Source organism: Pelmatolapia mariae, linkage group LG5 (assembly GCF_036321145.2).
Source record: "Pelmatolapia mariae isolate MD_Pm_ZW linkage group LG5, Pm_UMD_F_2, whole genome shotgun sequence".
In the NCBI taxonomy this organism is placed as follows: Eukaryota; Metazoa; Chordata; class Actinopteri; order Cichliformes; family Cichlidae; genus Pelmatolapia; species Pelmatolapia mariae.
Window position 1 is genome coordinate 17,427,492 of NC_086231.1, and position 14,238 is coordinate 17,441,729.

Consider the following 14,238-nt stretch of genomic DNA (forward strand, 5'->3'; position numbering starts at 1 on the left):
TAATAGTAATTTGCTATGGCTTCGCAGGCCAAATGTAATTAGGCTGCGGGCCAAATTTGGCCCGCGGGCCAGAGTTTGACACCTATGCTTTGCATATATGAACTTCCGAAGATCCACAAAGGAGGAGGACCACTCAGACCCATTGTTAGCAGTATAAACAGCCACCTACAACATTTCCAAGCATCTCGCCATCATTCTAGCTCCCCATGTGGGGAATATACCTCAACACATCAAAAACTCTACTGACTGATGAGTCTTCATGTGAGCTTGTGCAACGTAATTTCCTTCCACATTGCGTCTTTGAGGTAGTGCTAAATGAAAAATAAAGCAAATTAAATCTTCTCTGAAGGATGACTGGCCTTTAGGAATAGGATTTTCCCCCAGATGAGCTAGAGGAAGAGGAAGTGACTGGGACGCGGGAGGTCTAGGCAACTGGGATACTGAGGTTGTTGATCCAACAACCCAGATGTGAATAAGTGGCAGAAAATGGATAGATGGATGCACGGAGTGCAGAATTTCTATTTCTAACGATTTTCTATTTCTAACACTGTCAAAATATATACGTATCATATATTCAAATAAAATACCTCACAGTACACTTTTGTCACACCGTATGTTTAATTGCATCATTATTTTTATTCAGTTCATGCTGTTGTGACCAACATTACCATAAACAAAACAACATTCCTGACAAATAATTCTTTCATAAAGCTCATGTACAAGTAAGAACGTATTGTAGACTACATGTTGCTAAATAAACACACAGTATTCTTATATACAGTTATTTGCTGTATGTATTACATGATTGCAGAGTAACTGAGAAACAGTGATTATTATAATCTAGTGCATTTTGTAGAGTACAGGCCCATGATCTACATTACACAACCAATGTTTTTCAGATTCTTTGATTTTCTTAATAAACGGTTTGATTGTCTATTGCCCTTCCTGTGCTTTTGGCTGTGGTTCCTCTTCTGTTTGAGTTGGTGGGACGCCCTCTAAGAAGGTACAGAAGTACTTTGGTGTGTTTACGTCAGGCTTCCTTAACAACAAATAACATTTTGGAAAGTAGTAGGCTGCCAGTAGTCCAAAGTTGCTTGCCAGGCTGAAATAAACATGGACAATTGACCTGATCTTGTTATTTTCACTGTTGCTGCCAATGTAGATAGGAATAAAGGTCACCCAAATGACACAGTAGATCAGGGTGGAAAAGGTGATGTCCCTGGCTAAGTTATACTGATGAAGAGGCTCCACTGCCATGAAGGTGCACATGAATGATGCAAGTGCCATTGCACCATTGAAAACTTGCATTAAAGCAAATCCAGTCAAAGGTGAAACAGGACACGAGAGGAAGAATTCTACAAAGTCTATTGTCATATTTGCCACATATTCAGACAATGAAGGTCCTTCTTGAACAAACCAGCCACAGAGACCAGCCTGCACAGCACAGCAGATCAGCACAACCAGCCAGCTCACAGGGCCTCTTAACAAATGCAGGTGAGAGGCAGCCATGTCTGGGAACTCTGTCACGCAAATTATCTGTTAAAATAAAAAAGGTTATCATCCTAATTATATGTTAATTTTTTATTTTTCTTGCATTACATCATGTGTTTTGTCCGACAATGCTTGTGTTTTTATGCATTGTCATTAAAAACAACTTCTGAATTTTTTTGAGAAATCTAAAGTAGAATTAAGCCCTTACACTTGTATGCCTCCACAAACCTGTCAAGTTACAGTTCATGCTGAAAATAAGGTACAAATTCTAAAATGTGGAAACACCGCACCGAATATGAAGCTGAGCATCTAGCCAAATGGTTACAACTGCCTCGTAGATATTAGACAGAAAAATGTTTTTCCAAAATACTGAGATGTAGAAGTTGACCTTTGACCTTTTATATGTAAAATGCCACCTTTTTACAAGTAATTTAATTATTTACGCCACAGTGATCATGATTGATCTTTTTACTTGATTTAAATGATTTGGTGTTTCTTTTTTTTTTTAAAACTGCATGTATTAAATTGAAATTTTTTACTTTTTTATTGATGGGAGTATATACATATTAATAGCTCTTGAACTGTTTTGTTTCTGTGTCATGCTAAATATCTGGTCTGTCTTGCAAAAGTAAAAGTTCCTTGAAAACTGGCCAATAAATGCATGCGATATCTCTAATTTGTGTAAGTATGTGTCAGTAGTAATAATCAAAATAAAGTAAAAAACAAAAACAAAAAAAAAACAACCTTTTTGAAGACTGGAAACCTTAGGGAAGACAGAAAATTAACACACTGCATATCTTCTATCTGTATTTTATTGAGCCTCCTAGGTGGGAAAGCTCAAGCCTGTTCTTTAACTGATTCTGTAGTTTCTGCACACTGTCATTGTGGGGCAGTATTTCACCAGTCTTTCCTCACCTGTAGTGACATGGACAGGATAACGGAGAGGGTGACAGTCTGGAAAATGGAAGTGAAGGGCAGCTGAAGACGGCAGACCACATCCCCGGGCTCCCCCAGGAAGAGCAGCAGACTGAGACATGCTCCCATCAGGCCGAGCACAGCCACAAAACTCAAGGGTCCCCCAGAAGCCTTTACCAGGGGGGTTTCTTGGTGCATCAGGAACACGACACCCACCGACCCCTGACATACTACCAGCAGCACACCAACCAGCATCATTATCACAGCATCCTGGCTGTCCCAGGTGAAAAACCTAAAGATGGGGTCAGTGCAGTTCGTGCTGCGATGCTGGGACCATTGGCGGTCGGGACACTTAGTACACTGGGTGTCGTCTATGATTGAGAAAGCACAAAAATGTGACTTTATTAAAAAGCAAAATAAAACATCACAACAGTACACACACACACCATTTAGAGATCCTATCTTGCACAGGCTACAAGTTATGTATGACTTACTTCATTTTTATGCCTTCTTACACAGAAAGAGATAAGAAAATCCTTCCCCTGATTTGAAGAGGAGAAGAAGATTTGAACAGGAGAAATTTATTGCCCTAATTAATGAAACTTAATGCAGCTCAAGTTTTTCAAATATAAAACACAAAATAAATTAAAATTGTAACACACAAGTCTTTTGCCATAGCATTCAAATTTGAGCTCAGGTACATCCTGTTTCCACTGATCACCTGTCAGATGTTTCTACAGCTTGATTGGAGTCTACCTGTGGTAAATTCCGTTAATTGGCCATGATTTGGAAAGGCACACATCTGTCTATATAAGGTTCCATAGTTGCAGTGTATGTGAGAGCAACAACCATGCCATGAAGTCGAAGGGATTTTTTGCAGACCTCTGAGACAGGATTGTTTTGAGGCACAAGACTGGAGAAGGGTACATAAAGATTTCTGCAGCATTAAAGTTCCCAGTGAGCACAGTGGCCTTGTTTATCTGTAAATGGATGAAATTTGTAACCACTGTTAGTCTTCCTAGAGATGGCTGCCAGGCCAACCTGAGCAATCGGGGTAGAAAAGCCTTAGTCAGGGTGGAGACCACTCTGATGGACCTCAAGTGTTGCTCACTGGAGAGAGGAGAACCTTCCTGAAGGACAACCATGCCTACAACACTTCACCAATCAGGCTTGAAGGGTAGACTCACAAGACAGAAGCCACTCCACAAGAATAGGCACATAGCAGCCTGCCTGGAGTTTCTCAAAAAGGTACTTGAAGGACTCTCAGACCACGAGAAACAAAATTCTCTGGTCTGATAAAACAAAGATTGAACTGTTTGACATTAATTCCAAGTGTCATGTCTAGAGGCAACCAGTGCTCTGGACCTCTGATTCATCAGGTTCAGGTTCAGGTTCATCTTCTAAAAGAACAACAACCCTAAGCACACAGGCATCATAACAAAGGAGTGGCTTCGGGACCACTCTGAATATCCTTAATGGGCCTAGCCAAAGCCCACACTTGAATCCAATTGAATATTTCTGGAGAGATATGAAAATGGCCGTGCAATTACACTCTCCATCAAACCTGATGGAATTTTTAGAGGTTCTGCAAGGAAGAATGGGAGAAACTGCCCAAAAACAGGAATGTCAAGAATGTAGCATCATACTGGCTGTAATTGCTACCAAAGGTGCTTTAACAAAGTATTGAGCAAAGGCTGTGAACACTTATGTACAGTTTATATTTATTTTGTAGAATTAAGAATGTCAAACACATTTTTTTCACTTTGCCAACATGAAGTATTCTGTGTAAAATTTTGAGGTGAAAATGAATTTAATCCATTCTGGAATAAGGCGGTCACATAACAAACTAATTAGAGGTGAAACACTGTGGATTCTTACTGGTTGCTCTGTATGAGCATGAATCTCATAAGTCTCTTGACAAGAATGCAAACAAGCAACGTCACATATCTGAGACAACATCACCTTCATTTGCCTGGTAGGTGCCTGCCAAACAGTCGATGCAGTCAAAACAGCAGGAATAGAAGCCTTTGACTCTGTGGACCTGGCCTTTGTCACATTTTGCTGAACAGGTGGACACAGGAATCTGTGAAGATTGCGGTACAAAATTTAAGATCTTAAAATAGATCATGAACTGGACATTAAAGCTTTTACATGCTATACGTTGTAAAGATTTTTCTGAGTTACAAGCGTTACCTGTTTAGTGTGCCACTGAAAGAGGGACTTGTTGAGGAACAGCTTTTGTTCAGTATATTCTCCCACATTTCTAAAGTCCACTTGAGATGAGTTTGTCCAGATCCACTGAATCACATTGTATCCTATGTTCGGATTGCCATCATTGTCAAAGTCTAGATGTGTGCCATTTATGTTAACAGAAGTGTTCTTTAAAACCTGCAAGAGCTGCAAAATGCAATTATTGTTGTTACTGATAAGCTCGATTCCAAACTTTGTATATCGTCTCATATACTAGAAAAATAAAATAAATCACCTTCCAGGGATAGATTTTGCTTCCAGATCCCCACTTACAGGCAGTTGAATTGCACTCCAGCAGGTAATGCAGTGCCTGTGCTACACTGTAAACGGCAGCATACACACTGAAAGCTGCTGTCTGCACTGCAGGTGCTTCCACTATGCTAATGTTGTCTGGTGACAAATTCCAGCATTTTGGGCAGGGATTGTTTGGACTGTCAGGACTTGTGGTTGGAGTGGATGTCTTTGTCCGCTCTTCACTGAGTTTCTTGAAGAGCTCCATTGCATAATCTGTGAACAGGCCGAGGGTGTCTGTTTTGTCAAGGAATGCAATGATTGTGCCAACTGTTTCAATGTTGGGCAGAGAAGTCACTAGATAGTGGGTTGCCCAACTTGTGCAACCAATCCACACAGCTGTTAAATTACTCTTGATAACCTGGAATAAATTGCATTGGTTGACTGGTACTGAACAAACTGTCCATTAGTAGAAAATAATACATTTGTGAATCACTTTAAATCTCTGCTTCACCAACCTCTTTAAAAAAGTATTCAGCTTGCTCTGCGACAGAAAACACCACTACCACTCTGACATTGGTCGTTTGGATATTGTTTATGATGGTTTTGATCGCTGGTTCGGGGTCAGTGTACACTGGAATCAGGCCCTGATAGGCCACACAGACAGATGTGTTTACTGTCATTTTAGTGAACAGCTGCACACCTTGTTGCCCGTACTCCTCATCGCTGCCCACAATTGCCACCCAGTTCCAGCCAAATTCCTGTATTAGCTTTATCATGACATCCACTTGCCATTTATCACTGGGCACCGTACGAAAGAATGACGGGTAGAGAACTTTATCACTGAATTTGTCGCTGGTGGCCCCATAGCTAATCTGGTGTGAAAATTAAAAACAGAAATTATTTACTTTGAAGATTTACTTTTACATTTAAAATATTTTTGCAAGTCTCAAATTTGTAAATCAAAAGAAAAAAATTTTGATAACTACAAAATGTATGTGTATTCAAACCTGTGGTAGCATAAAAAATCCCAGGAGTTTTCCAATAACTGACACCATTTCTGAGGCAAAAGGACCAATCACTGCAACTATACTGGTCTCATAGTCGGTGTAATTACACTGCACAGGTAGTTCTTGGCTGGATTTTTCAGTGAGGAAAGACAGAGTAGGGTTTATAATAATTGAAGACTGTCTGCATGTGTCATAGATTTCATAACCTAACTTGATGCCAGGGAGGAGAGTCTGGTTTCCGTTGATTTCATCCACTGCGTATTTCATTGCTATAGCAAGTCCCAGTACACGTTCATTTACACTGTTCAGCAGCAAGCAGAAAACAGTAGAAGTCATGGTAAGTCAGGGTTAGCATACATGGTTATTTTGAATCTCATGTTGTCAAGAAAGGGTTGTTCATAACCATCCTTACCTTTCACATCTTATCTGGTTGGGCTCCGTTATGTCACTGAGGCTGCTGGTGACATCGTTAATGGGAAAGAGCCCTCCGAGCATAATGTCCCCAGACAAACTGAAGAGGTTGGTAGAAATGTTGCTGACCCATTCAGGCAAACTCTCACTGCAGCTCAGTCTAAAGAAACAGCAGAAAGCCATCAGAGTGAAACATGAAGCCATAACGCCAATAAGAGGGAGACTGAAGCCACAGCAATAAGAGCAGGGTGCTTATGTCAGTGTTTCGGAAATTATTGTTTTATACAAATTCACCTGGAAGTCCTCATCATGCCTTCCCTCACTTGGCCAACCAAACCTGACACATTAACAAAAGCAAATGCAAATCATACACATAACAAATTGAATTTGAATACACGTGAACCTTTTCACATGATTAATCTTTTTTTCAATCATACCAAAAAGATTTTTTAATTTGGAATATCGTGGGAGCAAGAAATGATGCAGTCTCCTATACCTTAATGTTTTTCACATGGTTAGGATAATGTATTTATAACATGTTGCTCGAGCAACGACTCACTTCGCACACTGTGTACAGATATGTTTGCTTATGCTGTTCCAGTGGTGTTATCTAACCAGGGTAATTTCCTGAAATTTGTTGATATTTGTTTGTGGTGTGAAATTTGTTTCTCTTTCGTCTAACTATATCTCATAAGTGTCATGATTGGTGGTTTCTCGTGTTTGAATTGTGTTGGAGTATGTGGGTTCTCATTATGTGTTTTCTGTGTATTCTTACTTTTATTCTACTAAATTGCAGACAGATCATACTGTGGTGGAGTTTTGTCTACGGCTCTTCTGCAGAGGAAGGGTGGTGCAATAGATTCAAAAGCTCGAGAGTGGAAATCACTGTAAATAAAAGATCACTTGCCTGCAATGCTGTCTGTGTGTCTTGCTGGGGTCCCAGAACTGGTGTGTGTCACAGAAATCCAGCCCAGGCATGTTGGAGACACAGCCTGCACAGCCAGTCTTATTGCTGGTGCATATGGTGGTGAAAGTTGTGGTATATCAGCAAGATATATGTGGCAATGTGGCAAGTGCAACTGGAGAACCTTTAGGACCAGGCTGAGCGCCTGACATAGGTTATGTAGAGACTGGTTCCTCACTGGTGCCTCCGCTACACTCTTTGTGCCCGATGCTGAGGCTGGACTGGATGTGGGTGGAGACCATCCTCAGGCCTTCCTAGAGATGTTCAAAGTGACAGCAAAGGATTGCCATTGGCACATACAGTAAACATGAACAGGAATATGAATAAAGCCTTTATTTGTCACTTGAAGTTGCCTACCAGCGAAATTTATGGAAGGCCGGTTCCGCCACTAAAAAAAAAAAAGGTATCCATAACTTGAAATTTTGAGTTACTGTTCTCGAAAAAAACCCTCAAAATTTCAAGTTAGCACTGCCAATCAGTAATCTACGTGAATGATGTCAATTCCTCATTCCTTGTGGGGTTTTGCACAGCTGTAACCGCTTTTCTTCTATTTCCGATAAGACAGGGCCAAGCCAGCTCCGATCAGCAAGAACCCCATTATCATGGTTCCAAATAGGTAGATGTCTTCGATGTCCTCAATAGGCCCAGATGGTGGCAGTGCTGCCAGTGTTGTGAGGATGCTTTGCCAAAATCTCCAAGGTATGTGAAATTTAATACATCCTGGACCTGAGACCAAAGCTACACACATTGGGAAGGTTATCACGGGATAATTTGCTCCAGACTCAGGAATATCAACTATATACTTGAATATCTTCTTTGGCAAGGTGAACACATCTTTTTCACTCCCTCATCTTTCCTGCTTGGCTCTTTGTCTACTATCGTCTAATTCTTACCCTCAAAGACTCTCTCAGTCTTGTTCTCTAAAATCTAAGGAATTATGGATTTGATCAATTGGTCTCTTAATGAAACTGACACCTTCTTCTTGATGAGATGCCTGGGCTCTGTTTGCTGCCAGACACATGACAGCTGGGAGAAGTGGAGTGTCGTGTGCCTGGCAACACTCTCAGTGGAGGACGTTTGAAAGACATCCACCTATTTAAAACCACGATAATGGGGTACTTGCTGATTGGAGTTGGCTTGACCCTGGCTTATTGAACAATAAAGAAGCGATACAGCTGCTCAAAATCCCACAAGGGCTGGCCGGCGATGCGATGGGCAAGGCTGTGAGTACTCAGACTTTGCTTGAACACAACATGGATAAGATCTTAGACTAAGGAGCTTGGAAAGAAAAGCATTTGGACTTCTTTAAGTTGCTTGAAGACGTTTCACCTCTCATTTTTCAAGTTTCAGTTTAGCTCATCTAGTTGATTTCTAGGTTGCTGTTTAGTCCTTTGTTTCTTAGTTCCTTTTGTCATCTTCCCCTGTACTAAGCCTCCCTGGTTCGTGTGTCTACCTGTCATGTTTCATGTCTGTGTGGTTCTTGTTGTCCAGTTTGTGTCATGTCTAAGTCTCCATGTTTCCTGTTTTACTTTGAAAGAGTCCGGTGTTCCTTGTTCATTGTATTTAGTTTCACTTCCCCTGTCCTGTCATTAGGTTCATGTGTGTCAGCTGTTCTCCCTCATGTGTTTCCACTTCCCCTAATCATCCCTGTGGGTATTTAGTCTCTGTGTTTCATTCAGTCTGTGTCGCGTCGTCTGTGTAACCTTCCCAGTTATGTCTCACCATAGTCGTCACAGTTCTCACAGTCATAGAATTAGTCTTCAAAGTGTCATACAATTTCATAGTCTGGTATAGTGTTCAGTATCATAGGTTTTCATGGACTGTTTTCCAGTTTAGTTGTCTTGCCTGCACTCATCTTAGCTCTTGTTTTGCCTTCTGTCATCAGCCATAATAAAGGCTTGCTTTTTGTTAAAGTCACGTCACGTCTGCTCGCCTGTGTCTCCTCTTGGGTCCTGCTCTAACACGCCAGCTCACCCTGCTGTGATAAGAAGCTTCTTCAGTTTGTTACGGACGAGCTCCCAATTTATGTTACGTCCCCTGGCTAGTCTAGGGCGTTTGAAGGGACTAACATAAAGGTAAATAGTGAAGGAGGAGCCAAGATGGTAATTTTCAAATGTTTATTTCATGCTAGCGCTGAAATCATGGTTCAGACTGAGGGAATAACTTCAGGGAGAGCCAAGGCCAACATAACAAACAAAACATCCCTGATATGAAAATAAAAGAAACTTACCTAACTCCAAAGAAAACAAACTATACAACCTATAACCATAACCTACCTAACAACACATAAACAGGAGAAAACAGGGTGTCAAAATAAAAGGCAGCTCTCCCCTACAGGCAGTCTGAACATGAAAACACAAAAATGCACATACAAGTCACAAAGGCATGCAAGCCTGCACAGATATGGCAATCAAAATGGCCAGAGGGCCCAGAAACACAGTTCCACAGGCCTTAAGTAGCTATCTGCTGATTGACAATTAGCTGGATATCTGTGAGTAGCATCCAATCAGGACAGAGGAGGTGGAGCCTAGACAGAACATAAGGAGTTAGTTGAAAGAAGAAAACCAACATCCTCCTGGGGGATGTAACAAGTTTTAAGACCAAATGGTGGAGAGTCCCAGATATTTAAACCCTAGTGGGAGTTACCCCTTCATAGGGTCTTTGACCCACTATTAAAATCATGTGTCTCATCACATGAGCCAAGGTGTCAAAAAGGGGTGTGGGTCATTATTAGCAGAGGTTTCGGGTGAACCATTGTGAGTCCTTGCCTCAACCTGTATGTGAGCTTTTGAGGTCACCTGACGCAAGATGTGAGTGGGGGTTAAAGAACCTGAGAAGGGATCTCAAAACTGTTAACTTGTTATTTTCTGTTATATCGCGAGAGTACTGTTGCCCGCGAAGAGTTTTAGTTGTGAGTGAGCGGAAAAACATGGTGTAAGGAATAAAGTGTTTGGATGAGACTACGCCGTCGTGTCTTTTGATTTAACATTGGTAGCAGAGGATGGTTTCCAATTATAAAGTACCACCAAAGCTTGATGAAGCCAGGCCATACGAGTACTGGAAGAATGAAGTCAATATTTGGAGACGAGTTACGGAGCTGGATAAAAAGAAGCAGGCACTCGCGGTGGCACTGGGGCTCGAGGGAAGAGCCAGAGAAACGGCCATGGAGATACCCGCGGAAGATTTGAACAAAGATGACGGTATGGAAACACTACTTGCAAAACTGGACGCGGTTTTTCAGAGAGAGGAGAAAGACCGCGCCTATGAAGCTTATTCGTGTTTTGACTCTATTGCAAAGAGCCACAGCGTGTCCATGGCAGACTACATTATAGACTTTGAACAGCGTTATAACCGGATGAAAAAGTACAACATGACGCTGCCTGACGCTGTGTTAGCTTTTAAGCTTCTAGATACAGCTTGTCTTGATGAGAAAAGTCGACAGCTTGCACTGACAGCGTGCACGGACTTAACGTTTGCGTCTATGAAGTCTGCACTGAAACGGATTTTCGGAGGGAAAGTAGCCGGAGTTTTCAGCGGAATTCAACTGAACCAAGATGCAGTTTTCCTTATGGAGCAAAAAGGTCCCAAATACAAACGAAACAACGGTACTTCGTCGCGGAGTGGACAGTGACAACCACTACAAGGTACCAGCCCACTTGACAAATTTGGCAAGCGAACAAGATGTGCTATTTGTCAGAGCACTTACCACTGGGCTAAAGACTGTCCTCATCGGAATGGTGACCAAGTAAAGCTAACTGAAGATGGGAAAGTGGAGGAGTGTAACATTACTTTGTACACTAAAGCCTCAATGACAGACTCTGAAATCTTCCTGACTGAAGCACTGGGGTCAGCCATTATTGATACTGCATGTACATGTACAGTTTGTGGTCAGACGTGGCTAGATAGTTACATGCGTGACCTCAGCCAAGGCCAAGTAAACAAGTTGCTGCAATCAGAAACCCCTAGCTCCAGACCATTTCGCTTTGGGGATGGTACTGTAGTGTATTCCAGCAGAAAAGTGAAACTTCCAGCCAAAATTGGACAAACGAAATGTGACATTGAAAGTGAAGTAGTTCCTGTTGACATTCCACTACTACTGAGCAAAACGTCTCTCAAGAAAGCAGGGACTGTTCTAGACATGGAGAATGACAGTGTTGTCATGTTCAAGCAGCCTGTTCCCCTAGAGCTCACTAGTTCGGGACACTATTGTGTGGACATTAGAGATGAAAATATTACAGAAAGCTGCAATGAAAATGAAGTTCTCATGGTAACTGCTGAAATGTCTACAAAAGAGAAACAGAAAGTTCTTGTGAAGCTTCATAAGCAGTTTGGTCATGCATCTGCAGAGAGCTTATTGAGGCTCATCCAAAGCTCTGGCAATACAGACCAACAATGTGCAGTTATTCTACAAGAGATAGTTCGTGACTGTGACATTTGTCAGAGATATTGCAAAACCAAGCCAAGACCTGCTGTTGGTCTACCCCTGGCTTCTGAGTATAATGAGACAGTAGCGATGGATCTACATGAGCTGGAGCCCAATGTGTGGTACCTTCACATCATCGACCACTTCACACGCTTCAGCGCCGGCAGCATTGTAAAGACAAAGAAAGCTGCAGAGATCGTCACCTCCTTCATTCACACCTGGATAAGCATTCACGGTGCCCCCAGACGGCTCTACACGGATAATGGCGGAGAGTTCAACAACACGGAGATTCGGGACATGGCTGAAAACTTCAACATTGAGGTAAAGACAACGGTGGGGTATAGTCCCTGGAGCAACGGACTACTGGAGAGACATAACATGACACTTACAGAAATCCTCCTGAAGGTAAAAAAGGAACGAGGATGTGACTGGCACACTGCGTTAGACTGGGCCCTTATGGCAAAAAACAGTATGCTTAATGTACATGGTTATAGTCCACATCAACTTGTGTTTGGCCAAAACCCCAACCTTCCTTCTGTGTTGATGGATAAGCCACCTGCCTTAGAGGGCACAACTGTAAGTACAAGAGTAGGTGAACATATATCAGCATTGCATGCGTCCAGGAAAGCATTTACTGAGGCAGAGTGTTCAGAAAGGATCAGGAGAGCACTACGCAAGCAACTTAGGCCTACAGATGACAAACATGATGCAGGAGATAAAGTATACTACAAACGAGTCGACTGTAAAGAGTGGAAGGGTCCAGGTGTAGTTATTGGGCAGGATGGAGCTGTTGTATTTGTAAGACATGGGGGGACTCTTGTAAGAGTACACCAGTCAAGGTTGAGTAAAGTGGATGCACAGAGTGGAGATAAACAAATACCACACAGTACTACTGATGATGACACTGACAACAAAGACACAATTGAAAATGATGAGACAGAAGCACCCGATGGTGAACAGAGTATTAGTGAGGAAGAAGACATCACTATTGACAGAGAAACTAACGTTACAGAAAACATGTCTGTCACACAAACTGCAAATGAGCCCTCTACATACACTGATCCTGTCTCCTCTGCAGACGTAAAGTTAAGGGCAGGACAGCTGACCACTTTTACTTGCAGAGACAGCAGTGTTCTATTGGCAGAATGAACAATCTGAGATTACAGGAGTGCTTGCATGTCACGTTGATGATTTCCTTTGGGCTGGTTCAAGTCACTTTGCAACTCATGTCATTCCTGTACTGAAATCTACCTTTCTTGTGGGCCGTGAAGAACATGACAGCTTTTCTTATGTTGGTATGGATATTTGTACAGTTAATGATGTAATAGAGGTACATCAACAACTTTACATTGACAACCTACAACCGGTTCAGTTACAAGCAGCACGGGCTGTACAGAGGGATGCTTCCTTAAGTGAAACAGAACGTGAGCAACTCAGGTCAAAAATAGGACAGATTTTGTGGGTTGCCAAACAAACGAGGCCAGATGTTATGTTTGACACATGCAGCCTTGGATCTAATATCAAAGATGCAACTGTGCAGTCTATTCATGAAGTGAACAACGTTATCCGTAAACTTAAGGCAGAGAAAGTGACTCTTAAGTTTCAGCATTTGGGTAACAGTGAGGATTTGGCATTGGTTGTTTTCAGTGACGCTTCATTTGGCAACCTTCCTGATGGCGGTACTCAAGGAGGGGCATGAATCGTCCTTATGGGTAAAGGAGGAAAGTTTTGTCCTCTCTTTTGGCAGTCTAAAAAAATCAGGCGTGTGGTCAGAAGTACACTGGCAGGAGAAACTCTTGCCATGTCAGATGGAATAGACAGTGCTGTCTTCCTGGCAACACTTTTTTCTGAGCTTACAACTGGTAACACTGGTCTGAACGCTCTTCCTTTGATCTGTGTGACTGACATCCTTGTTTGATGCACTCAAGTCTATGAAGCAGGTTACAGAGAAGAGACTGAGGCTAGAAATGAGCAGCATTAAAGAGCTCATACAAGCCAAGAAAATCAAACAGGTTTGTTGGTCAGATTCAAAATCCCAACTTGCTGATTGTCTGACAAAAAAGGGAGTTTCACCTTTAACCCTTCTAAAGGCACTAGATGAAGGACTCTGGATACTGTAATCCTTTGTTTACAAAGTTGTCTTTGCATTAAAATGCACTATTGTTTACTGTGTGCAATGATAGTATGCTTTAAGCATTTTTTTTGTTTATATAAATATATGTACACAAATGTTTACAGGGGTGTGTTTATACTTTTATTTTATTTTTTATTTTTCTAAAAGAAAGAGGGAGATTGTTAACTTGTTATTTTCTGTTATATCGCAAGAGTACTGTTGCCCGCGAGGAGTTTTAGTTGTGAGTGAGCGGAAAAACATGGCGTAAGGAATAAAGCGTTTGGATGAGACTACGCCGTCGTGTCTTTTGATTTAACAAAAACAACATTGTAACTGACAGACAACTGATGTCGTAAGGCACCTCCTCTTTTCAAGTATGGGCGATCACAGTGGACATAGATGGCTTCTTTCAGTCCTCTTTCAAACCATC

General features: G+C 41.8%; 1 protein-coding gene across 1 annotated transcript; it reads right to left on the reverse strand.

The window, feature by feature from the left end:
* Window positions 1-933: 933 nt before the first annotated feature.
* Window positions 934-6,512, reverse strand: LOC134627069 (taste receptor type 1 member 3-like). Its single transcript, XM_063472993.1, has 8 exons — window positions 6,310-6,512; window positions 5,898-6,198; window positions 5,406-5,762; window positions 4,892-5,308; window positions 4,600-4,803; window positions 4,369-4,489; window positions 2,407-2,777; window positions 934-1,536 (listed from the first exon to the last, which is right to left on the reverse strand). The coding sequence occupies exons 1-8, from the start codon at window positions 6,510-6,512 to the stop codon at window positions 934-936; spliced, it is 2,577 nt and encodes an 858-aa protein (XP_063329063.1).
* Between the last annotated feature and the right edge of the window lie 7,726 nt (window positions 6,513-14,238).